Source organism: Salvelinus fontinalis, chromosome 5 (genome assembly GCF_029448725.1).
Source record: "Salvelinus fontinalis isolate EN_2023a chromosome 5, ASM2944872v1, whole genome shotgun sequence".
In the NCBI taxonomy this organism is placed as follows: domain Eukaryota; kingdom Metazoa; phylum Chordata; class Actinopteri; order Salmoniformes; family Salmonidae; genus Salvelinus; species Salvelinus fontinalis.
In genome coordinates, this window is record NC_074669.1 from 41,815,612 (window position 1) to 41,836,588 (window position 20,977).

Here is a 20,977-nt window from a genome sequence, read left to right on the forward strand (position 1 = left end):
GGCTGGGTGAATGTAGCAGAGACACACATATATAACACACAACACACAGGCTGAGGTTGTGACGGTAGTACTGTATCTTCTCTGCAGAATGATTTTTATTATGGCGGGAGAGCAGTAGGTAACAAGATAACATAAAGGATTCAGGTCTGCACAGTGAGTGGAGTGCTACATTTACACAGCGTTTTCATAATATCCAAGAAAAATGTATAGTCAGAGCTGTGTAGTCGTAAAACAGTAACGTAGGAGGGAACAAGTTGATGTGGAACACATTTTAGATTGGAAACTGTTCAAGGACAGTGGTGATATTATACAGGTTCATATGTTTGAGAGGAACGTTCTTGCCCTCTCATCTGTACTGTATCAGTTTTAATTAAATTAATATAAGAACTATGGTTATGTAATATGCCTATTGTACTGTGAACCTCATACCCCCCCCCCCAGTCTTTGAGACAGTAAAGGCCTAGATTTGAAGGTCCTTTAAAGTTGTTCCAAATGTCACAGGAAGATTGTTCTGATTTTACTTTCCTTGATAAATGGTCCGCATGCAGCAGAGTCCTGGTTCAACCCTTCAAATGATAGTGTTGATTAGGGGAAGGTAATGCCAACTAAATAATGTTCAAGAAATACACAAATGTAAGTTAAGTCAGAAATGACACCCCTTATTTTTGTGAAAGTGTGGAGAAGGACACGTATCATTTTCAAATGTTCTATCAGCGAATTATGACATTTGCTACATTGGATATTCCATACCTTAGGCTGTCGCTAAATCATATTTAATGCCCTAAAGCATCAGTACTTGGGTATATTTTTATGACAAGAAACATTACTCTCTCTACTGTAGAGAGACTTAAGTTCAGCTGTGATGCTACAGAGAGACCTTTTAAATCAAAACATTTATTGTGCCGTATGAACCCAAGAACACACCCAATAAATATGACTTCATTATGAATGTGTTCCTGTGAGGTAGGTGTTCCATGTTGAGTTATTGGCTGTTACTGAGCATGACACTACCATTCACAATTTCTACAGCCCATAATGTGATCCACTTGGAATAACATGCATGGCTGTTGAGAATTAAATGTGCATTCACAGTAACACACAATGAACAGTTGTCCCATCATAAATTCCATATTTGAGCGTTTGTGTTTGAGCACAACTACAAATACCTAGGTGTCTGGTTAGACTGTAAACTCTCCTTCCAGACTCACATCAAACATCTCCAATCCAAAGTTATATCTAGAATTGGCTTCCTATTCCGCAACAAAGCATCCTTCACTCATGCTGCCAAACATACCCTTGTAAAACTGACCATCCTACCAATCCTCGACTTCGGTGATGTCATTTACAAAATAGCCTCCAATACCCTACTCAATAAATTGGATGCAGTCTATCACAGTGCCATCTGTTTTGTCACCAAAGCCCCATATACTACCCGCCACTGCGACCTGTACGCTCTCGTTGGCTGGCCCTCGCTTCATACTCGTCGCCCAACCCACTGGCTCCAGGTCATCTACAAGACCCTGCTAGGTAAAGTCCCCCCTTATCTCAGCTCGCTGGTCACCATAGCAGCACCCACCTGTAGCACGCGCTCTAGCAGGTATATCTCTCTGGTCACCCCCAAAACCAATTTTTCATTTGGCCGCCTCTCCTTCAAGTTCTCTGCTGCCAATGACTGGAACGAACTACAAAAATCTCTGAAACTGGAAACACTTATCTCCCTCACTAGCTTTAAGCACCAGCTGTCAGAGCAGCTCATAGATTACTGCACCTGTACATAGCCCATCTATAATTTAGTTCAAACAACTACCTCTTTCCCTACTGCATTTATTTATTTTGCTCCTTTGCACCCCATTATTTCTATCTCTACTTTGCACTTTCTTCCACTGCAAATCAACCATTCCAGTGTTTTACTTGTTATATTGTATTTACCTTGCCACCATGGCCTTTTTTTTTGCCTTTCACCTCCCTTATCTCACCTCACTTGCTCACATTGTATATAGACATATTTTTCTACTGTATTATTGATTGTATGTTTGTTTTTTTACTCCATGTGTAACTCTGTGTGGTTGTATGTGTCGAACTGCTTTGCTTTATCTTGGCCAGGTCGCAATTGTAAATGAGAACGTGTTCTCAACTAGCCTACCTGGTTAAATAAAGGTGAAATAAATAAATATGTGTGTACAACCCCCTGTGCCCCACTGACAACATACAAGTGATGAGCACTTCTCCTACCTACATGAGATGTTCCCAGACAAGATTGGACAAGATAATGATAACCCATACACGTGCTCTAGGTCTAGTCTGTGAGGCTTGTTCCCTGCTCTAGACTACCTACCTATTATCACCCTATTCTTTGAAATGTCCCCTTCAGTGTTCTCTCCCTCTGTTCATAAATCATCATGCCGTTACAGTGTACCTCCACTTGGGGGAGACAAAGCTTCTCCAGCGCGTCACTTGTTTGTATAACATGGATTAGGATGACGGATGTAAACAATACAGTATGAATGACTGTTACATCAAATGAGATTGACGATTATTTATTTGTAAGAGACGCTTGAGTAACCAGGTCTGTAATTCTATCAATTGTATATTTGCAGATGTTTAATTATTTGTAAATTCATTGGCCTTATAAAGGAACATCGACGGCAGCATAATATTTCTGACCTTGTTACAATTACATTGAAAGTCATATTTTATTGCACATTTTCTAGTGGCTAAATTTGTATTTGTATTTATTAGAAGCTCCATTCGCTGTTGCCAAGGCAGCAGCTACTCGTCCTGGGGTGCAGCAAATTAAGGCATTTATGCAATTTGAAAAACATTACAATACATTCACAACAGATTTCACAACACATTAAGTGTGTGCTCTCAAGCCACTACTCTACTACCACATATCTACAACACAAAATCTTTGTGTACGTGTGTGTTTAGTGCTATGATAAATGACTCCAATAAGTGCCGTATAGAGCCCAGGCACATAGGTTGTGGGTTGGAAGACATCACTGTAACTGGTGCCAGTATCCAGCCAGCATTGACCCATATAAGGGAATTATTACCTTACAGTAAATACTTTTTAGATGCTTCAATGGATTATATGCATCATGATCATCCTGTAGCGCGTGTATGCCAACCGGCCATTTATAGGCTACAAAGCGCGTTCCAAGGAAATTACGCATATGTTAATATATGTATTGGTGTTATTGTAGTGGTGCTCTTTACTTGAGTGACCATATTGCTTAGCAGCCTGTCATTGTTTTAAATATCAATGGCACTGTGAGGTCACAGCTACGTCGCATCCATAGGCACCGTCCACGATTGTTCCCGGGGTTACTTTATAGCACGTCAATAAAGGGGTCCTTTTTGGTAACGGTGGACGGAAGGCGATCAGTCTGTTGCAAGGCAAAGCCTGACCACGACTTTGGGACCGTTTTCCAGAGGACCAGACGACTGGGAGAACTACAATAGCAACCCCACTCTATGTGGGAGAGAGCCCCCCCTCCTCTCCCTTCCCTCCGCGGCTCTGAACATCGCTCTTTCCACTCCACCCCTCCTAGGTTGGGTCCCGCAGAGCTTTACCTCGCCTGTCGATTTTTTTCATCACTGCGGTGAGTGTGTGTGTGAAGTCTGTGAGCTCACACAGATATACCCTGATGGTAACCGCCTCAGTCATACAGCTGACATGTAAATCGACTTGCCAGCCGGCTATCAAAACCGAGCCAGACAGTCAAGACATACCGCAAATTAAGACACCCGCCGCAAGAGAAGCACTCCACCATCCATCCACCTCTGCAGTTCAGTCCTCTCCGGAAAATCTTTCCACCTGCCGACACATTTTATATGACCGTCTCAAAGGTAAGAAGTTGCTACATTGTATCTAACGCTCTTGTATCTACCGGTTCTTGATAACAACTAATGTTACCAGCGGCTCACGGTACAAATATGAATGTGGTTGTTACATTAATATCGTAACCTAGCCTAAATATTGTTTTGAAGGACGGTTTATTTAGCTTGACTGACCGCGTGGCTATGTCCACAGCACTGCCACGCGGCTGTATGTAAGGTACTCACTCCTGTAATGTAGAAATTAAATGAACAGAAATGTATGATAACTAGCTACCAAATTGACAACAATATACGCATTTTAGGGTATGTTTCAGGGTGCATTGAAGGGATTGACAGGCGGCGTTACGGAGCACCCAGGTATCGCTTTCAGGGCGTTTTACTGTGCTACTGGCGCCTTCATCAGTTCGCCAGAGATGGTGTACGATTGCTCCATAGTGTTACACAGAGGAAGACGTAAACAAACTTGAAGGCAACATACTTGGTGTTTTGAAGCATGGGTTTAATGCTGAACATATGTGTAGGCTAGGGGTGGGATGGAACCTGGACTTGTCTCCTCACTCACAGCCTCTCCCTCTGTATGAAAGTGTAGTTCGTTAGTTATAAGGCATGGCATGAACCAAGTTTAACCCAAGTGTAATATTTAGGCTTAAAAGTAGGCTACAATAGTAACCCATGCATTATAAGAGAACCGCATGTCTACTAGTTTGTCTTGAAAGGACAACCTGACAAGTATTTTGCTTAATTTACTGAGTTTAGAGTTTTTTGGGGGCGATGAGATGTTGGTGAGGCAATCCAATTAGATACTGTAGCGATGTATACATGTTAAAGTCTTTCAGGCTGAAGGAAAAACTTGCCAAATAATGCATTAGGAAAATGTATATTATCGCCTGAGATGGTGAAGAACACTTTTGAAGCTAGAATAAGTTTTAAATCCTTTATTAAAAAAGAATCTCCTTACAGCCAATATTGAAGAAAGGTGAGGAACATGAGGATAAAGATAGGAACAGGGTTTCCCAAACTCGTGCACGTTCTGGTTTCTGCCCTGGCACTACACAGCTGATTCATTAACCAACTAATCATCAAGCTTTGATCATTTGAATAAGCTGTGTAGTGTTAGGGCAAAAACCAAAACGTCCACCCATTTGGGTCCCCAGGACCGAATTTGGGTCCCCAGGACCGAGTTTGGGAAACTCTGGGCTAAAGGGAAGACTATTGAACACGTGAGGAAAAATGAGGATAATGATTAGAACGTCATGTCTAGCAGCAGACAGTTTCATCAGTCCTATCCTCAGTTGGCCGGTAGTTATACCCAAACATTGGTTAATGGAAGGTGTAGGTCACAATACATGTAGCCTAGTAGATAGAAACACACCTCTAGTATTTTTCGCACTCAGTGATTTCTCTGCCGCCAATGCTTTAAAGCTGGACCACAAACCGCTGGCTCGTATCTGTGTAATGTTATTACGAAGACAGTCAACAGATGCTGGAGATTCTCTAGTGCGTCTCAAATGGCACCCTATTCCCTATATAGTAGTGCACTACTTTTGATCAGGGCCAATAGGGCTATGGTCAAAAATTGTAGGGTGCCATTTGGGATGCACGTTTTTGTCTTTCACACCCGTCCACACTGCCCATAATGCTTGACATGCCAAAAAAAAGTAAATTCAAACAAGTTGTTATTTAGGTTATATTCTGACAAAAATAGTGGTCAAGCTTATGTCTGGTCAAATACATTTGACCAGACATATGTACAGTCATGTATAATATTTACAATTTTACAGTAAGTATGTAGACCGAATATGTGACCCATATTCAAGTTATTTACTGTAATACTGCTGAATGAAGTCAATAGAAGGACCATGCAGCAAAGTACAGCAACTTTATTGTAGCAGGAGGTATCAAAGTCCTCACTGTAAGAGCTCTCTTGATTGGAGGCGTGGCCCTGTGCAAACATGGCCTTGAACCTGAATGCTTTGTAGCTTACTTACATTTGATTGACAGATACAATCTTAGAGAAAACATGCGACCTAGGCTAGCTAGCATACATCACTCACTGTTGAGTAACTGAAATAGGAAATGGTTTATGTTCTGTATTGTGAAATCCAGAACTACGTTAAATGACGTTTCACTAACTACTTCCCTGGCACATGTATTATATATATATTTTTTGGGGAAAATGTAACCTTTATTTAACTAGGCAAGTCAGTTAAGAATAAATTCTTATTTACAATGACGGCTTACCGGGGAACAGTAGGTTAACTGCCTTGTTCAGTGGAATAGCGACAGATTTTTATCTTGTTACCTTTCAGTTACTGGCCCAACGCTCTAACCACTAGGCTACCTGCCACCCCAGAGTAACTTGCGTTTGAGTTCTGCAACAGGAAGCTTACATACATTGATGTTGTTTGAGAAATAGCTGAAGTCGGTCTTTCTGTGTGGCACACGCCGGCGCTGTTCACTCTGAAGAATGTATTAGGTCAGTAGCACATCCATGGAATGTTGCCTGCAATCAGCACAGAGGTGCATCAACCAATGAGGAGGTGGTGTTGTGTAACACTGTCAGATACTGTAGAGAACACAGAGGAACAACACAACACTATGTTCTGTTGTCAGCCTAGTGCCCAATCTTTTCCACTCTCTGTACTGTCTCTATTCTCATTTGGGAATAGCCAACATTTGATTTACTCAATTGAGGAAAAGTTGCCTACTTGACTTGGCCAGTTAGTCATAGTGGTTGACAACCGTTATGTGTGTGTGCCTGTCTGCGTCTGCGTGTGTGAGTAAGTGTGTGTGTGTGTGTGTACGTGCCTATGACTCTGTGTTTTGCGTTTGGACACTTAGGAACTGAACCACTCTATAAGAGGGCCTGAAGGGGAGGGATGTCACTTCATGTCCTTGGTTGCCTCATTGTCATGGATATCCAGTCTGTTTGCAGGAGGAGACATGAACACACTGACTGACTGTAAATCTGCCTCACTCAGTTATGTCCCATACCAATAAGCCTGCATGTAGACTGTGTTCTTCCACGGAGCTCTGACTCAAGAGAGGAGTTATTTAGATCTGATTTCATCCCCCCTCCTCCTTGAGGTTGGTTTCCTATGACATTCCCCACTGATGATGGCCTGCCTGTCAGATCAAATGTTATTTGTCACGTACACAGTTTATACAGCAGGTATAAAAGGTGCAGTGAAATGCTCGTGTGCTAGCTACCTCAACATTGCAGTACTATAATTAATAATAATAATCAATAATAAATAAGTAATAGAAGAGGTAGTATGCAGAGTAATATATTGGTATGTACACAATGGGATATACAGAATAGATCATGAATGTGCTATGTGACTGTATTTACATATAAAGTGACTGAAATGTCAATATAAAATGTGGAGAGTCAGTGGCAATAGTCACTAAGGTGCAGGGCCCGGTTTCCCAAAGCATCTGAAGGCTAAGTTCATCGTTAGAACCTTTTGTAGGAGCATTGTTGAATCTCCGAGCTGTTTCCCAAAACCATCGTTACAAAATGTGCCCTTAAAACGTTTGTTATTTACCGACTGCCTCAGACCACTTGTGGAACAGCTTAGTGCTTTGTTAGATGCGTTTTCCCCCACCGCGTCACTTTATACACAGAAGATCTCCGCCGTACATAGAATCAAGACGTGTATCTGTCTGTCTGTGACTGCAGTTAAAGTTGCCAATGTCTTTGTAATTGTTACAAACAAGCAGGATAAAAAGATGCTTCAAATTAAAACTGAGATGACTGCATGAAAAGTTTAAATAGCATTCCTACAGTATAGGCTTCATAGGGCCATATATTTAAATGATATTGAAATACATTTCATGTTCATTCAATTGAGTTTTATTTGGCTACTGTCTGTAATTTTTGCCTCAATATATTTCATGATTTGTAGCCTAACGTGCACAATGATGTGTCAAATCTTGATTTAGGGCATTATATAGGGTAAGCATTAGAGGTCGACTGATTATGATTTTTCAACGCCGATACCGATACCAATTATTGGAGGACCAAAAAGCCGATACCGATTAATCGGCCTAATTTTTTATGTTATTTATAATAATGACAATTACAACAATACTGAATGAACACTTATTTTAACTTAATATAATACATCAATAAAATCAATTTAGCCTCAAATAAATAATGAAACATGTTCAATTTGGTTTAAATAATGCAAAAACAAAGTGTTGGAGAAGAAAGTAAAAGTGCAATATGTGCCATGTAAGAAAGCTAACGTTTAAGTTCCTTGCTCAGAACATGAGAACATATGAAAGCTGGTGGTTCCTTTTAACTTGAGTCTTCAATATTCCCAGGTAAGAAGTTTTAGGTTGTAGTTATTATAGGAATTATAGGACTATTTCTCTCTATACGATTTGTATTTCATATACCTTTGACTATTGGATATTCTTATAGGCACTTTAGTATTGCCAGTGTAACAGTATAGCTTCCATGCCTCTACTCGCTCCTACCTGGGCTCGAACTAGGAACACATCGACAACAGCCACCCTCGAAGCAGCGTTACCCATGCAGAGCAAGGGGAACAACTACTCCAAGTCTCAGAGCGAGTGACGTTTGAAACGCTATTAGCGCGCACCCCGCTAACTAGCTAGCCATTTCACATCGGTTACACCAGTCTAATCTCGGGAGTTGATAGGCTTGAAGTCATAAACAGCGCAATGCTTGAAGCATTGCGAAGAGCTGCTGGCAAAACGCACGAAAGTGCTGTTTGAATGAATGCTTACGAGCCTGCTGGTGCCTACCATCGCTCAGTCAGACTGCTCTATCAAATCATAGACTTGATTATAACATAATAACACACAGAAATACAAGCCTTAGGTTATTAATATGGTCGAATCCAGAAACTATCATCTCGAAAACAAAACGTTTATTCTTTCAGTGAAATACGGAACCATTCCGTATTTTATCTAACGGGTGGCATCCATAAGTCTAAATATTCCTGTTACATTGCACAACCTTCAATGTTATGTCATAATTACGTAAAATTCTGGCAAATTAGTTCGCAATGAGCCAGGCGGCCCAAACTGTTGCATATACCCTGACTCTGCGTGCAATGAACGCAAGAGAAGTGACACAATTTCACCTGGTTAATATTGCCTGCTAACCTGGATTTCTTTTAGCTAAATATGCAGGTTTAAAAATATATACTTCTGTGTATTGATTTTAAGAAAGGCATTGATGTTTATGGTTAGGTACACGTTGGAGCAACGACAGTCCTTTTTTGCGAATGTGCACCGCATCAATTATATGCAACGCAGGACACGCTAGATAAACTAGTAATATCATCAATCATGTGTAGTTATAACTAGTGATTATGATTGATTGATTGTTTTTTATAAGATAAGTTTAATGCTAGCTAGCAACTTACCTTGGCTTCTTACTGCATTCGCGTAACAGGCAGGCTCCTCGTGAGGCAGGTGGTTAGAGCGTTGGACTAGTTAACCGTAAGGTTGAAAGATTGAATCCCTGAGCTGACAAGGTAAAAATCTGTCGTTCTGCTCCTGAACAAGGCAGTTAACCCACCGTTCCTAGGCCGTCATTGAAAATAAGAATGTGTTCTTAACTAACTTGCCTAGTTAAATACAGGTGTAAAAAAAAGAAAATGAAAAAAAATGATCTGCTAATTCGGCATCCAAAAATACCGATTTCCGATTCTTATGAAAACTTAAAATCGGCCCTAATTAATCGGCCATTCCGATTAATCGGTCGACCTCTAGTAAGCATTCGAATAAGCCGCCTCAATGTTTGCAGCCATAGGTGATAATAACTCTCTAGGAACTGATCCGTTGTCAGTGTTGTGGAATAATTCTAATGCTAAGGTAAGATTTGAATGGAGAAAGTTGACCCGAGAGCAGCGCTGCCTTTCTTTCGATCCTATCAGTATCGATACATGCCTCAATGACACACTTTTGGGAAACACATGTTATGTCTTCGGCCGTTGTAGGAAAGATGCATCGTTAAAACACTCGTCAGCCTAAGTTCCATCGCTATCGGGAAACCGGGCCCAGGTCTGTGCAGGGAGACAGCTAGGGTTAGCTGTTAAGCAGTCTGATGGCCTGGTGGTAGAAGCTGTCTCTGAGCCTGTTGGTCCGAGACCAGATGCTCAGATACCGCTTACCAGATGGTAACAGAGTGAATGGTCCTTGGCTCGGGTGACAGGAGTCCTTGACGACCTTCTGGGCCTTCATCAAACACCGTTTTGAGTATATGTCTTGGAGGGCAGGGAGCTCGCCCCCAGTGATGTCCATGGCCTCACAGTATGGGCTCAGGTGATTTGTAGTCTCTGACTTTTGATCTAAGGTCTGTTTGGTGTTTTCCTCCCCTAAATGTTAAGGTTAGGAATTTGGGACTGTAAGCGCATCCTAGATCAGTGCCAAGGGGCTACCTGCAGGGCCGGACTAGCACAGCTACAGTTTTCTAGCTAATCTCATGCTATTCTATACATTTTCCCATGAGGCTGAGAGAATATTTTGCCGTTTTAAAGCTTTATTCCTGCAATTCTACACTTTGTCATGGCTTATAACGTGTTCATGGGTCATTCTCACTAAACTGTGTCATTTTTCACAAAATTTCCTGTTGAATCACTGAGATTAGGATCTGTAATTATCTATATCAGATATTATGCATTGTACCAACATTCTCGTTACTGTAACAGTTTTCAAAGTCCCAAAAAATTAATAAACAAATCAATATTTCTAATATTTAAAAAAAAATCTCCCATAATGAAAAGGCCCGAGTTAAACATAACACTGAAAATAGAAATATTTAATTTGACATTTATTATTATAAAATTGAATCAGACTTTTTCCCAATTTGAGCTTTTTAGCCATTTCGGTAATGAGAAGGCCAAATGGTGTAAAGCGGGTGTTTGAGAATAAGAACCTAATTCTGATGGCATATAAGCAAACAAATGAACTGAACTTGTGCTCGTCTATGTACTACTCCTCTAGATGATGCATATGGGTGAATATCTTTTTTTTTACTGAATGGAGTTTTTACAGGAACTTGAAAAAGTGTTACGTAATGAGACACAGACACCGTGTTTAAACCATAATATTTGTTATGTACAATGTCAACTTAAACTATTATACAATTTGTATGATTTATGGGACAAACTACAGCAACATCATTTTGTGTTTTATTCAAATAAGTTAGCTTTTTATAAATATTATATATAAAATGACCCAATTTTTATTTAATCAGTACTAATTTCAGTCATGAGAATTTGGATGAAAATTTATAAAGTTCAGGTGAAAATATCTTTATTTGAAAGCTATACATTTTAGTCCTCAGAATGGTAGTTGATTTTTGCAGATGCATCATGGTTTTTAAACTCAATTTGCTACAGACATTTTAAAACTAGTTTCATGAGAATCACCCTCATATGCCATCTGGGGGGGCCCCGACCTCCAAGGGGCCCCAACCGACGTGTTCATATGCTATCTGGGGGGGGGGGGGTAGCGACATGCCCTACAATCCGTTTTGGTAATCCGGCCCTGGCTACCTGGAGACATGATTTCATCACTCTGGACTCTAACCCACACTCATTCTGATTGTGCTATTGAGCTAACACCATAAATCCATTGTCTTCCTGGTTACATTCTTCTCACAAAGGTCTGATTATTCACCCTTTTCCATGAGTCTCCACAGATGACGTTCCAGTGACTTGATTTATTTGTAGTGGAGAGAGGTTCTCGGAAAGTGGTGCGGATTGATTTCAAGATTACTGTGTTTTGTTGAGGTGAACTGAGATTGGTTTGTTTGAATGTTGTGGTTGTAGTATTGAACAACCAGCCATCACATACTCTCACATACTGAATTTCTGTCGATGAAACATTTTTATTGTTTAATCTGTTTGTGTTCCTTATTAGGCCCACAACTCTTAGATAGAACATTTGTTTGATGAAATAATCTTATTGGGCACCTGACCATTACGGCAGGGAATTTTGTGGCTGAGCGGAGCTTTCCAAATACTGTACCGCACCAATTCCATCCAAGGGACCAATCTGTTGTTTAGGATGATTACATCCCTTACAATGGCTCTTACTGAAATCCTAAAATGCTTTTACGTAACCACCGAGCCATCTGCACGTGACATACAGAGACCACCCCCGACTGTCACTGTCATAGTCGCTGACACACACACACAAACTGTCCTCTACAGTTGTCATTACCATAACACGTATTTCTGGTGGCAGTTTCTGAAAGTGCACCGAAGTGTCTGCTTGCATGTACATACAGTATGTTCTTACGTTGTGCTATGCTCCCGTGCTGTTATGTCATAGTTGACCGGCGTCAGTCATGAAGGTTGTCACGGACGTTTTCCGACACACCAGCTGTCCTAACGGATTATCCCAGATGGGTGGGCTTCAGTAGTGGTGGACACAGGGAGAGGGAGGGGATTACTTTCAAAATGGAGAGTCCTCCTCCCTTGGATTTGCCCAGCTCCAATCCTGCTCCGATTGGTGTTCCCAATGGTATGCTCAATCCCAGGAAATGTCCAGGCTGCTGAGATGTGGGCTACATGTAGGCCTAGATGTTTCCAGCTGTGTCCAAACAGGAAGGCCTTCTGTCACCGCTGAAGCGTCTTGTTGATTAGAATGGGTCTGTTTCACCCGCCCGCACCTCAAAAATGCTTCCGGTTGGTTCCCTGACGCTAACGTGCCCCGTATAGTTTGTCTGTAAGTGTATTAATCGGTGCATTAGGGTATTGAATGAATGGATCTTGATTCTTGTCATATGGAGAGAACTTCAAGTGGATGATCTCTCTGACAGTAAGTACCCAGGCCGTGGCTCTTCCAGGAAACAAAAAACAACAACTTGACCCACAATTATTCTTCACTCATTTGAGTGTCTCTCGGTAGACTAGCTCAGTTGGCACAGTCCTTGATGTATGATGACTCCTGTGTCTCTAAATTTGATTAGTTTTACATTTAACATTGTAAAAAATGGAGTGTACAGAGAAACTATGATACAGATTTCTCAGATACTTGTGAAGGAGATTCATCTTTCACAACTACTGTACCATTCAGTGGGCCTACGTATTTCACTGATTGGTACAAAAACATTGTGTTTATTTATGTTTTCCTGGATGGATGTAGTCTGAGGGTCACGACCTTCTTGCCCTTTGTGCTGTTGTCTGTGTTTGTTGTCACGATCTCTCACAAGGATTACGCTGGAGAGACGAAGCAGGTACGGGGAGTAACATTTAATAAATAACGGACATGGAACGAGACATAAACAGCTTAGCAAACAGAAAAACAATCAATGCAGAAGCGGGGAACAGAGCTGGGGAACTGACACATATAGGGGAGGAAATTAACAGGTGATAAGAGAGTCCAGGTGAGTCCAATAACGCTGATGCGCGTGACGAGGAAAGGCAGGTGTACGTGATGGATGGCAGGGGTGAGTGATGCAAGGCATTCTGGCGCCCTCAAGCGCCAGGGGGAGGGGAAGAGCGGGAGCAGACGTGACAGTAACCCCCCTCTAGGGGCGCCACCCGGCGTCCCACCTGGGCAAACCGGCCGAGACATGGGCGCTGGGCAAGCCGGTTGAGGCGTGGAAGCCCGACGAACCGGCTGGAGCGTGAGAGCCTGGCGAGCCGGCTGAGGCATGGAAGCCTGACGATCCGGCTGAGTCCAGACGCCTGTCGATCCCGCTGAGGAAACCCGATGATCCGGTGGATTGTGACGTGGGATGGGAAGCCACCGAGCCAACCGAGGCAATGAAACCTCTCGAGCCGGCCAGGGCATGAAAGCTCGACGGGCTGGCTTAGGCACCCCCGGTTCCATCGGCGGCAGAATCCACCCCCGACGTCACCGACAAAACAAAAAACAAACAAACAAAAAACTCCTGGACAGGCTGGGCAGACAAGAACTGACGATCCAGCTGAGGCCCGACGTGGGATGGGCGCCATCCGAGCCAACCGGGGCAAGGAAACCTCTCGAGTCTGCTAGGGCGTGGAAGCCCGACGAGCAGGCTAGGCACCCCCGGTTCTATCGGTGGTGACCCAGAGCCGATGCCACTATACCAACCAGAACGCCAGTACTCCCCGATGCTTCGTGTGAGGGCTTCTGCATTCTGTCACGATCTCTCACAAGGATGACGCTGGAGAGACGAAGCAGGTACGGGGAGTAACATTTAATAAATAACGGACATGGAACGAGACATAAACAGCTTAGCAAACAGAAAAACAATCAATGCAGAAGCGGGGAACAGAGCTGGGGAACTGACACATATAGGGGAGGAAATGAACAGGTGATAAGAGAGTCCAGGTGAGTCCAATAACGCTGATGCGCGTGACGAGGAAAGGCAGGTGTACGTGATGGATGACAGGAGTGAGTGATGCAAGGCATTCTGGCGCCCTCAAGCGCCAGGGGGAGGGGAAGAGCGGGAGCAGACGTGACATTTGTACCATGTTTTGTGCTGCTAACATGTTGGGCTGCTGCTATGTTTTGTTGCTACCCGGGTTGTTGTCATGTTTTGCTACCATGCTGTGTTGTTGTCTTAAGGGCTCTCTTTATGTAGCGTTGTGGTGTCTCTCTTGTCGTAATGTGTGTTTTGTCCTATATTTTTATTTTTAATCCCAGCTCCCGTCCACGCAAGGAGGCCTTTGACTTTTGGTAGGCCTTCAATGTAAATAAGAATTTGTTCTTAACTGACTTGCCTGGTTAAATAAAGGTTCAATAAATAAAAGAGCAGAAGGTAGATGTGTCGGTGACTAGAACAAGTCTTCTCTATTATTCATAGAGAGGAGGAGTGGAGAGGAGGATGAGGAGGAGGAGAGGGCCTCGCCCTCCCATTGACATGTTATTTCTCTCTGTTAATCAGCCAGACCTTAAGTGGCCCTAATGGCCCTACCTCAGAAACAGCCAATGTCTCCAGACTAATAGTGTGAGCTGCTTGAGCATTTCTTTGGCCAGTCAGCAAACAGCTGTGAATGCTGTAGTAACCATATCACGCCACACTAATGCAGTCAGCCAATGGAAGAGATCTGATTAGCGAAAGCATCAGACAGTCTGATGTCATCATGGAGCTGGTTGTGAGCCTCTAGGATCCTGTAGTTGCTGTTGTTAGAGAGATCGATAGAGGGGTTGGATCAGCATAGTATAAATGCAATCTCATCCTCCCGTGGCTCAAAGTGTGACTTACCTCGGCTGCAGTTATTATGGTTTGGATGGATGGGTGTCATTAGTGAAGCTGACTGTTGATTTAGGAGTAATGGAGTAAATGGCTGGTGGAGTGCTGAAGTTCTGGGAATGGCGTGATATGGCTACTTGGGTTGACGCTAGGCCTACTTGTTCTTATCACCTCCACTGAATAATTGAACATTTTACATTAACTAGCATCAAATATTTAGGTTTCATTCCAATTAGGAATGAGGTCGAAGAAAAGACCATTGAGGTTGTAGAAGAAAAGCCAACGCATGAGAGTGAAAACGTAAAAGAATGAATTGGATGTCAGAACCTGTTTTATAGCTGCTATTCATTACCAGAGCATCATTACACATGGTTTCGAGAACAAAGCCAATTTAAAGCCTGACCGATATCCAACTTTGGATTCGACGTAGCCCTTTTCCTCTCTTAGCTATCTCCTGCTACTTTGACAAATTGACATTGAGCTCGGCAGAGTTTAGATATGCCGGTGTTACTAAGAGGCTTCTATGGAATGGGGTGATCACTGCTCCTCTGGGTAAAGTCAGTTTTGAACTCAGTGAAATCCAGTCATTGTTTTTAGTATCAGATAAGGTTTCCTGGCTAGAAGATAATAGTGTGTAAAACTCTCCACTCTGCCAGGGGCTGTAGCTACAGAGGACCAGTCAGTCCTCTCAATAACAGCCAGAGCATTTCAGAATTAAGACTAGACAAAGAAATTCCCTCCAGAGGTCCGGCTCCAACATGGCTCAACCCTCAGAGCTATGACATGATATCCATAATTACATTTCCTCCATACTTAACGCTTCACACCACCGGTTATGTCTGTCCTTTACAAACAGCTCCCTGAACCCCAACTACCTGTAGAAGCACAGGGACAAATGCATAATGGACATTCACTGGAATCTCTTCCTAAAGTCCCTGAGGATTCCAGATTGGTTTTATACACGATGCCCTCTCCTCTCCATGTCTTTATTTGATTTACACCAGCCCCCCCCCCCCCCCCCCCCCAGCCATTCAGACATGGCCTCCAAAGACATAGTAATAATGATGTAGTCATCATCTCTGCTGTGTTAAATGCACCCCCCCACCCTCCACTACAGTCAGGCAGAGGCTTTTTACTGTAAGTCAATAAAGGGATTGATTTAGTTTAGAGTTTCACGGACGCATCTGATATTTGTTGCAATGCTTCGGGGGGGGAGGGGGGTTGTAACGTCTATCTCGTCGCCATGGATGTTTTGTCATAATAGAAAAGGACGGCTGAGGGAAATGAAAGTTGGGTAACGAGTGTAATGATGAGATCGTAGGCTATATTTAAAATGTTTCCATTGATGTGGTTTAAAATATTGGTTTTCTTTTTATATTTCAAGCATAGGTTTAGTTGGCTATTCGTCCTTGAAGTGAACTGAAATTCTTGTCTTTGGACCTGTTGAAGGCCGATAAAGTCTGTATAAGGCTGTAAATTGTTACGAGAGACTTGCCAATATAGGTTTCAGTATCAAGCAGCAGCCATATCATGATATCATTCAATGAGCAACACAGCTAATAAGCAGGTTAACGCCATGGGGCTTTAAATGAGTCACCTCTGGCCTGGAAGAATCAACAGGGCCAGCTGTACAGACACGCACACACCTCTGACTCAACACCGCACCACAGGTAGTAACCATATCACAGGTGAGATCATAGTCGCTTTACATCCAATAAAGGACTTTCCACAAGGGGAATGAACCCCTTGATCTGAAATCTTTTGACACTTTTTTTCTTAAGACGATGTCAAAATATAATGCTGGATACTTGGCGCTCCATGATATCATTTTTCTAGAGCCTATAACGATCTAGAACTCTTCTATATATCCCAACTTCATAACTCCAATGTTCTATGTACTGTAACTCTATCTGGAACTACTTTTAGTCTTCACGTGCAGTGACAAAACCGATCGCATCTCAAATCCATCACCCAAGGATCCCTATAGCGTTTCCGTCCAATTAGATTAGAGATAGGATCATGAGACCACCTCAGTCTCCAGTCCCATAGTGTCAGTTGCATTCAGACAGGATGATGGAGCTATAGGTGGGTACTGTACTTTTGATGGGGTGTATGATGGTAAGAGTACTTAGCAGTGGGTATTTCCACAGAAAGACAGATGTGTGTGAAGAGGGGTTCTGTCTGTGTTGTGTTAGGTATGGACGAGTGCTGGCTAGGCAGAGAGAGAGATACCAAACCCACGTGTTGCCTCAGTGTTGAGTTGACTCAGAGATTTGATCTGCTTTGCTTGTTCGAACAGATGAACGCATAGTGTACATTGTGATCTGATTTTTAATTTGCAGTATTGTGTCGCAATGACTGATTTGTCAAACAACTAACAACTAACAACTATGGCATAAGGGAACGATCCGTAATTTCGATTAAGACATTAATGAGCGAGCTAAGACGGACAAAGTCAATATAACTATTTGTTCAGCACTTTTGAAATGTACAGCGACAGAATTCAGAACATGGGCCGTTCTTACAGTATACTCCCTGTACACCAAGTCAGAACCGTAGGATGAATAAAGGGGGCATATAAGCAGACAATGAAAGCTCTTACAATATTCGATGATGACATTTCTCTAAAACAGGCTATAGGCTACATGTACACCACCAAGTCAGAACAGTAGGCAAAGTTATGAGGGGGAAAGGGACACAATTAGTGAGGCACATGGGCTACTAACAGCCTACTACACAACATACACTCAGTATTACTTTCTTAGCTAGAATATACATATCTCCCTGGCATTTTACATAATTTATGCTCCAGCATACAATACATTTTTGGACTCACCTTGTTGTGCTAGCCTACACACCATTCCAGTGGTTACCCATCATTCAGGCTGCTCAACCTGTTTTGAGCCCCACCTGTCCTAAATGACGGGTCGCCACTGGAATGGTGTGCAGGCTAGGTTTATCTAACATTTCAGAAAATCACACCACATTCTCAAACTGTTAGTCAATCTTCGATTTACTTGCAAGAGATTTTCTGTGTTGACAGAATAGAAAAAGAAATGCTGTTGCTACCTCGCTTTTAATGATGGCAGAAGAAAATGTCATTCGCTGTATCTAAAAAATAAATGCATGTTCCAATTTTGCTGTTGGTTAGTTTATCTGCTATGTGTTGTGGGAGTGTTCCCAAACCTATTTTGCATGTCAAACCATCAAAGACAACATGGGAAGGAACATGCAAATACTAGCCAGAGACATACAGTGCATTCTGAAAATATTCAGACCCCTTGAATTTTTCCACATTTTGTTACGTTATAGCCTTATCCTAAATTGATTAAATACTTTTTTCGCCTCATCAGTCTACACACAATACCCCATAATGACAAAGCAAAAACAGGTTTTTAGACATTTGTGCAAATGTATTTAAAATAAAAGACACATCACATTTACATAGGTATTCAGACCCTTTACTCAGTACTTTGTTGAAGCACCTTTGGCAGCGATTACAGCCTCGAGTCTTCTTGGGTATGACGTTACAAGCATGACACACCTGTATTTGGGGAGTTTCTCCCATTCTTCTCTGCAGATCATCTCAAGCCCTGTCAGGTTGGATGGGGAGCGTCACTGCACAGCTATTTTCAGGTCTCTCCAGTTATGTTAGATCGGGTTTAAGTCCGGGCTCAGGCTGGGCCACTCAAGGACATTCAGAGACTTGTCCTAAAGCAACTCCTGTGTTGTCTTGGCTGTGTGCTTAGGGTCGTTCTAGTCAATTTTAGAATAAGGCTGTAATGTAATTTTTTGGGGAAAAAGTCAATGGGTCTGAATACTTTCCCGAATGCACTGTACATCATTTGAAAGACTTCTGTTGACGTGTTTTATTATATTTGTGAATACGTGTGTGTGTGGGTTTGTCTGGGTTCGTTACAACACATAGCCCATTTATTTTACCCTTATTTTACCAGGTAAGTTGACTGAGAACACATTCTCATTAACAGCAACGACCTGGAGAATAGTTACAGGGGAGAGGAGGGGGGGTTGAATGAGCCAATTGAAAGCTGGGGATGATTAGGTGGCCATGATGGTATCAGGGCCAGATTGGGAATGTAGCCAGGACACCGGGGATCTTTAGTGACCACAGAGAGTCAGGACACAAGTTTAATATCCCATCCAAAAGACAGCACCCTACACAGGGCAATGTCCCCAATCACCATCCTGGGGCATTGTGAGATATATACATATATATACACTACCGTTCAAAAGTTTGGGGTCACTTAGAAATGTCCTTGTTTTTTAAAGAATAGCACATTTTTTGTCCATTTAAATAACATCAAATTGATCAGAAATACAGTGTAGACATTGTTAATGTTGTAAATTACTATTGTAGCTGGAAACTGCAGATTTTGTATGGAATATCTACAGTTGAAGTTGGAAGTTTACAAACACCTTAGCCAAATACATTTAAACTCAGTTTTTCACAATTCCTGACGTTGAATCCTAGTAAAAATTCCCTGTTTTGGGTCAGTTAGGATCACCACTTTATTTTAAGAATGTGAAATGTCAGAATAATAGTAGAGAGAATGATTTATTTCAGCTTTTATTTCTTTCATCAGTTTACATACACTCAATTAGTATTTGATAGCACATTCAATTAGTATTTGATAGCATTGCTTTTAAATTGTTTAACTTGGGTCAAACGTTTCAGGGAGTCTCCCACAAGCTTCCCACAATAAGTTGGGTGAATTTTGGCCCATTCCTCCTGACAGAGCTGGTGTAACTGAGTCAGGTTTGTAGGCCTCCTTGCTCTCACACACTTTTTCAGTTCTGCCCACAAATTTTCTATAGGATTGAGGTCAGGGCTTTGTGATGGCCACTCCAATACCTTGACTTTGTTGTCCTTAAGCCATTTTCCCACAACTTTGGAAGTATGCTTGGGGTCATTGTCCGTTTGAAAGACCCATTTGCGACCAAGCTTTAACTTCCTGACTGATGTCTTGAGATGTTGCTTCAATATATCCACATGATTTTCTTTCCTCATGATGCCATCTATTTTGTGAAGTGCACCAGTCCCTACTGCAGCAAAGCACCCCCACAACATGATGCTGCCACCCCTGTGCTTCAAGGTTGGGATGGTGTTCTTCGGCTTGCAAGCCTCCCCCTTTTTCCTCCCAACATAACGATGGTCATTATTGCCAAACTGTTCTATTTTTGTTTCATCAGACCAGAGGACATTTCTCCAAAAAGTATGATTTTTGTCCCCATGTGCAGTTGCAAACCGTAGTCTGGATTTTTTTATGGCGGTTTTGGAGCAATGGCTTCTTCCTTGCTGAGCGGCTTTTCAGGTTATGTTGATATAGGACTCGTTTTACTGTGGATATAGATACTTTTGTACCTGTTTCCTCCAGCATCTTCACAAGGTCCTTTGCTGTTGTTCTGGGATTGATTTGCGCTTTTCGCACCAAAGTACGTTCATCTCTAGGAGACAGAACGCGTCTCCTTCCAAAGCGGTATGACGGCTACGTGGTCCAATGGTGTTTATACTTGCGTACTATTGTTTGTACAGATGAACGTGGTACCTTCAGGTGTTTGGAAATTGCTCCCAAGGATGAACCAGACTTGTGGAGGTCTACAATTTCTTTTCTGAGGTCTTGGCTGATTTATTTTTTATTTTCCCATGATGTCAAGCAAAGAGGCACTGAGTTGAAAGGTAGGCCTTGAAATACATCCACAGGTACACCTCCAATTGACTCAAATTTTGTCTATTAGTATATCAGAAGCTTCTAAAGCCATGACATCATTTTATGGAATTTTCCAAGCTGTTTACAGGCACAGTCAACTTAGTGTATGTAAACTTCTGACCCACTGGAATTGTGATACAGTGAATTATAAGTGAAATAATCTTCAGTTTCTTAGCAATTTTTCACATGGGATAGCCTTAATTTCTAAGAACAAGAATAGACTGACGAGTTT

General features: G+C 42.2%; 1 protein-coding gene across 3 annotated transcripts in view; it reads left to right on the top strand.

Moving 5' to 3' along the window:
* Window positions 1-2,438: 2,438 nt before the first annotated feature.
* coro2aa (coronin 2Aa) overlaps window positions 2,439-20,977 on the top strand; it is a 54,073-nt gene continuing 35,534 nt past the window's right edge. For 2 of the 3 annotated variants that reach the window (XM_055923454.1, XM_055923457.1), the window contains exon 1: window positions 2,439-3,852. In XM_055923454.1, the coding sequence (XP_055779429.1) occupies window positions 3,838-3,852 (15 nt within the window). In that variant the 5' untranslated portion in view covers window positions 2,439-3,837. The remainder of the gene's footprint in view (window positions 3,853-20,977) is intronic. The other variant, XM_055923456.1, reaches the window with a different exon arrangement.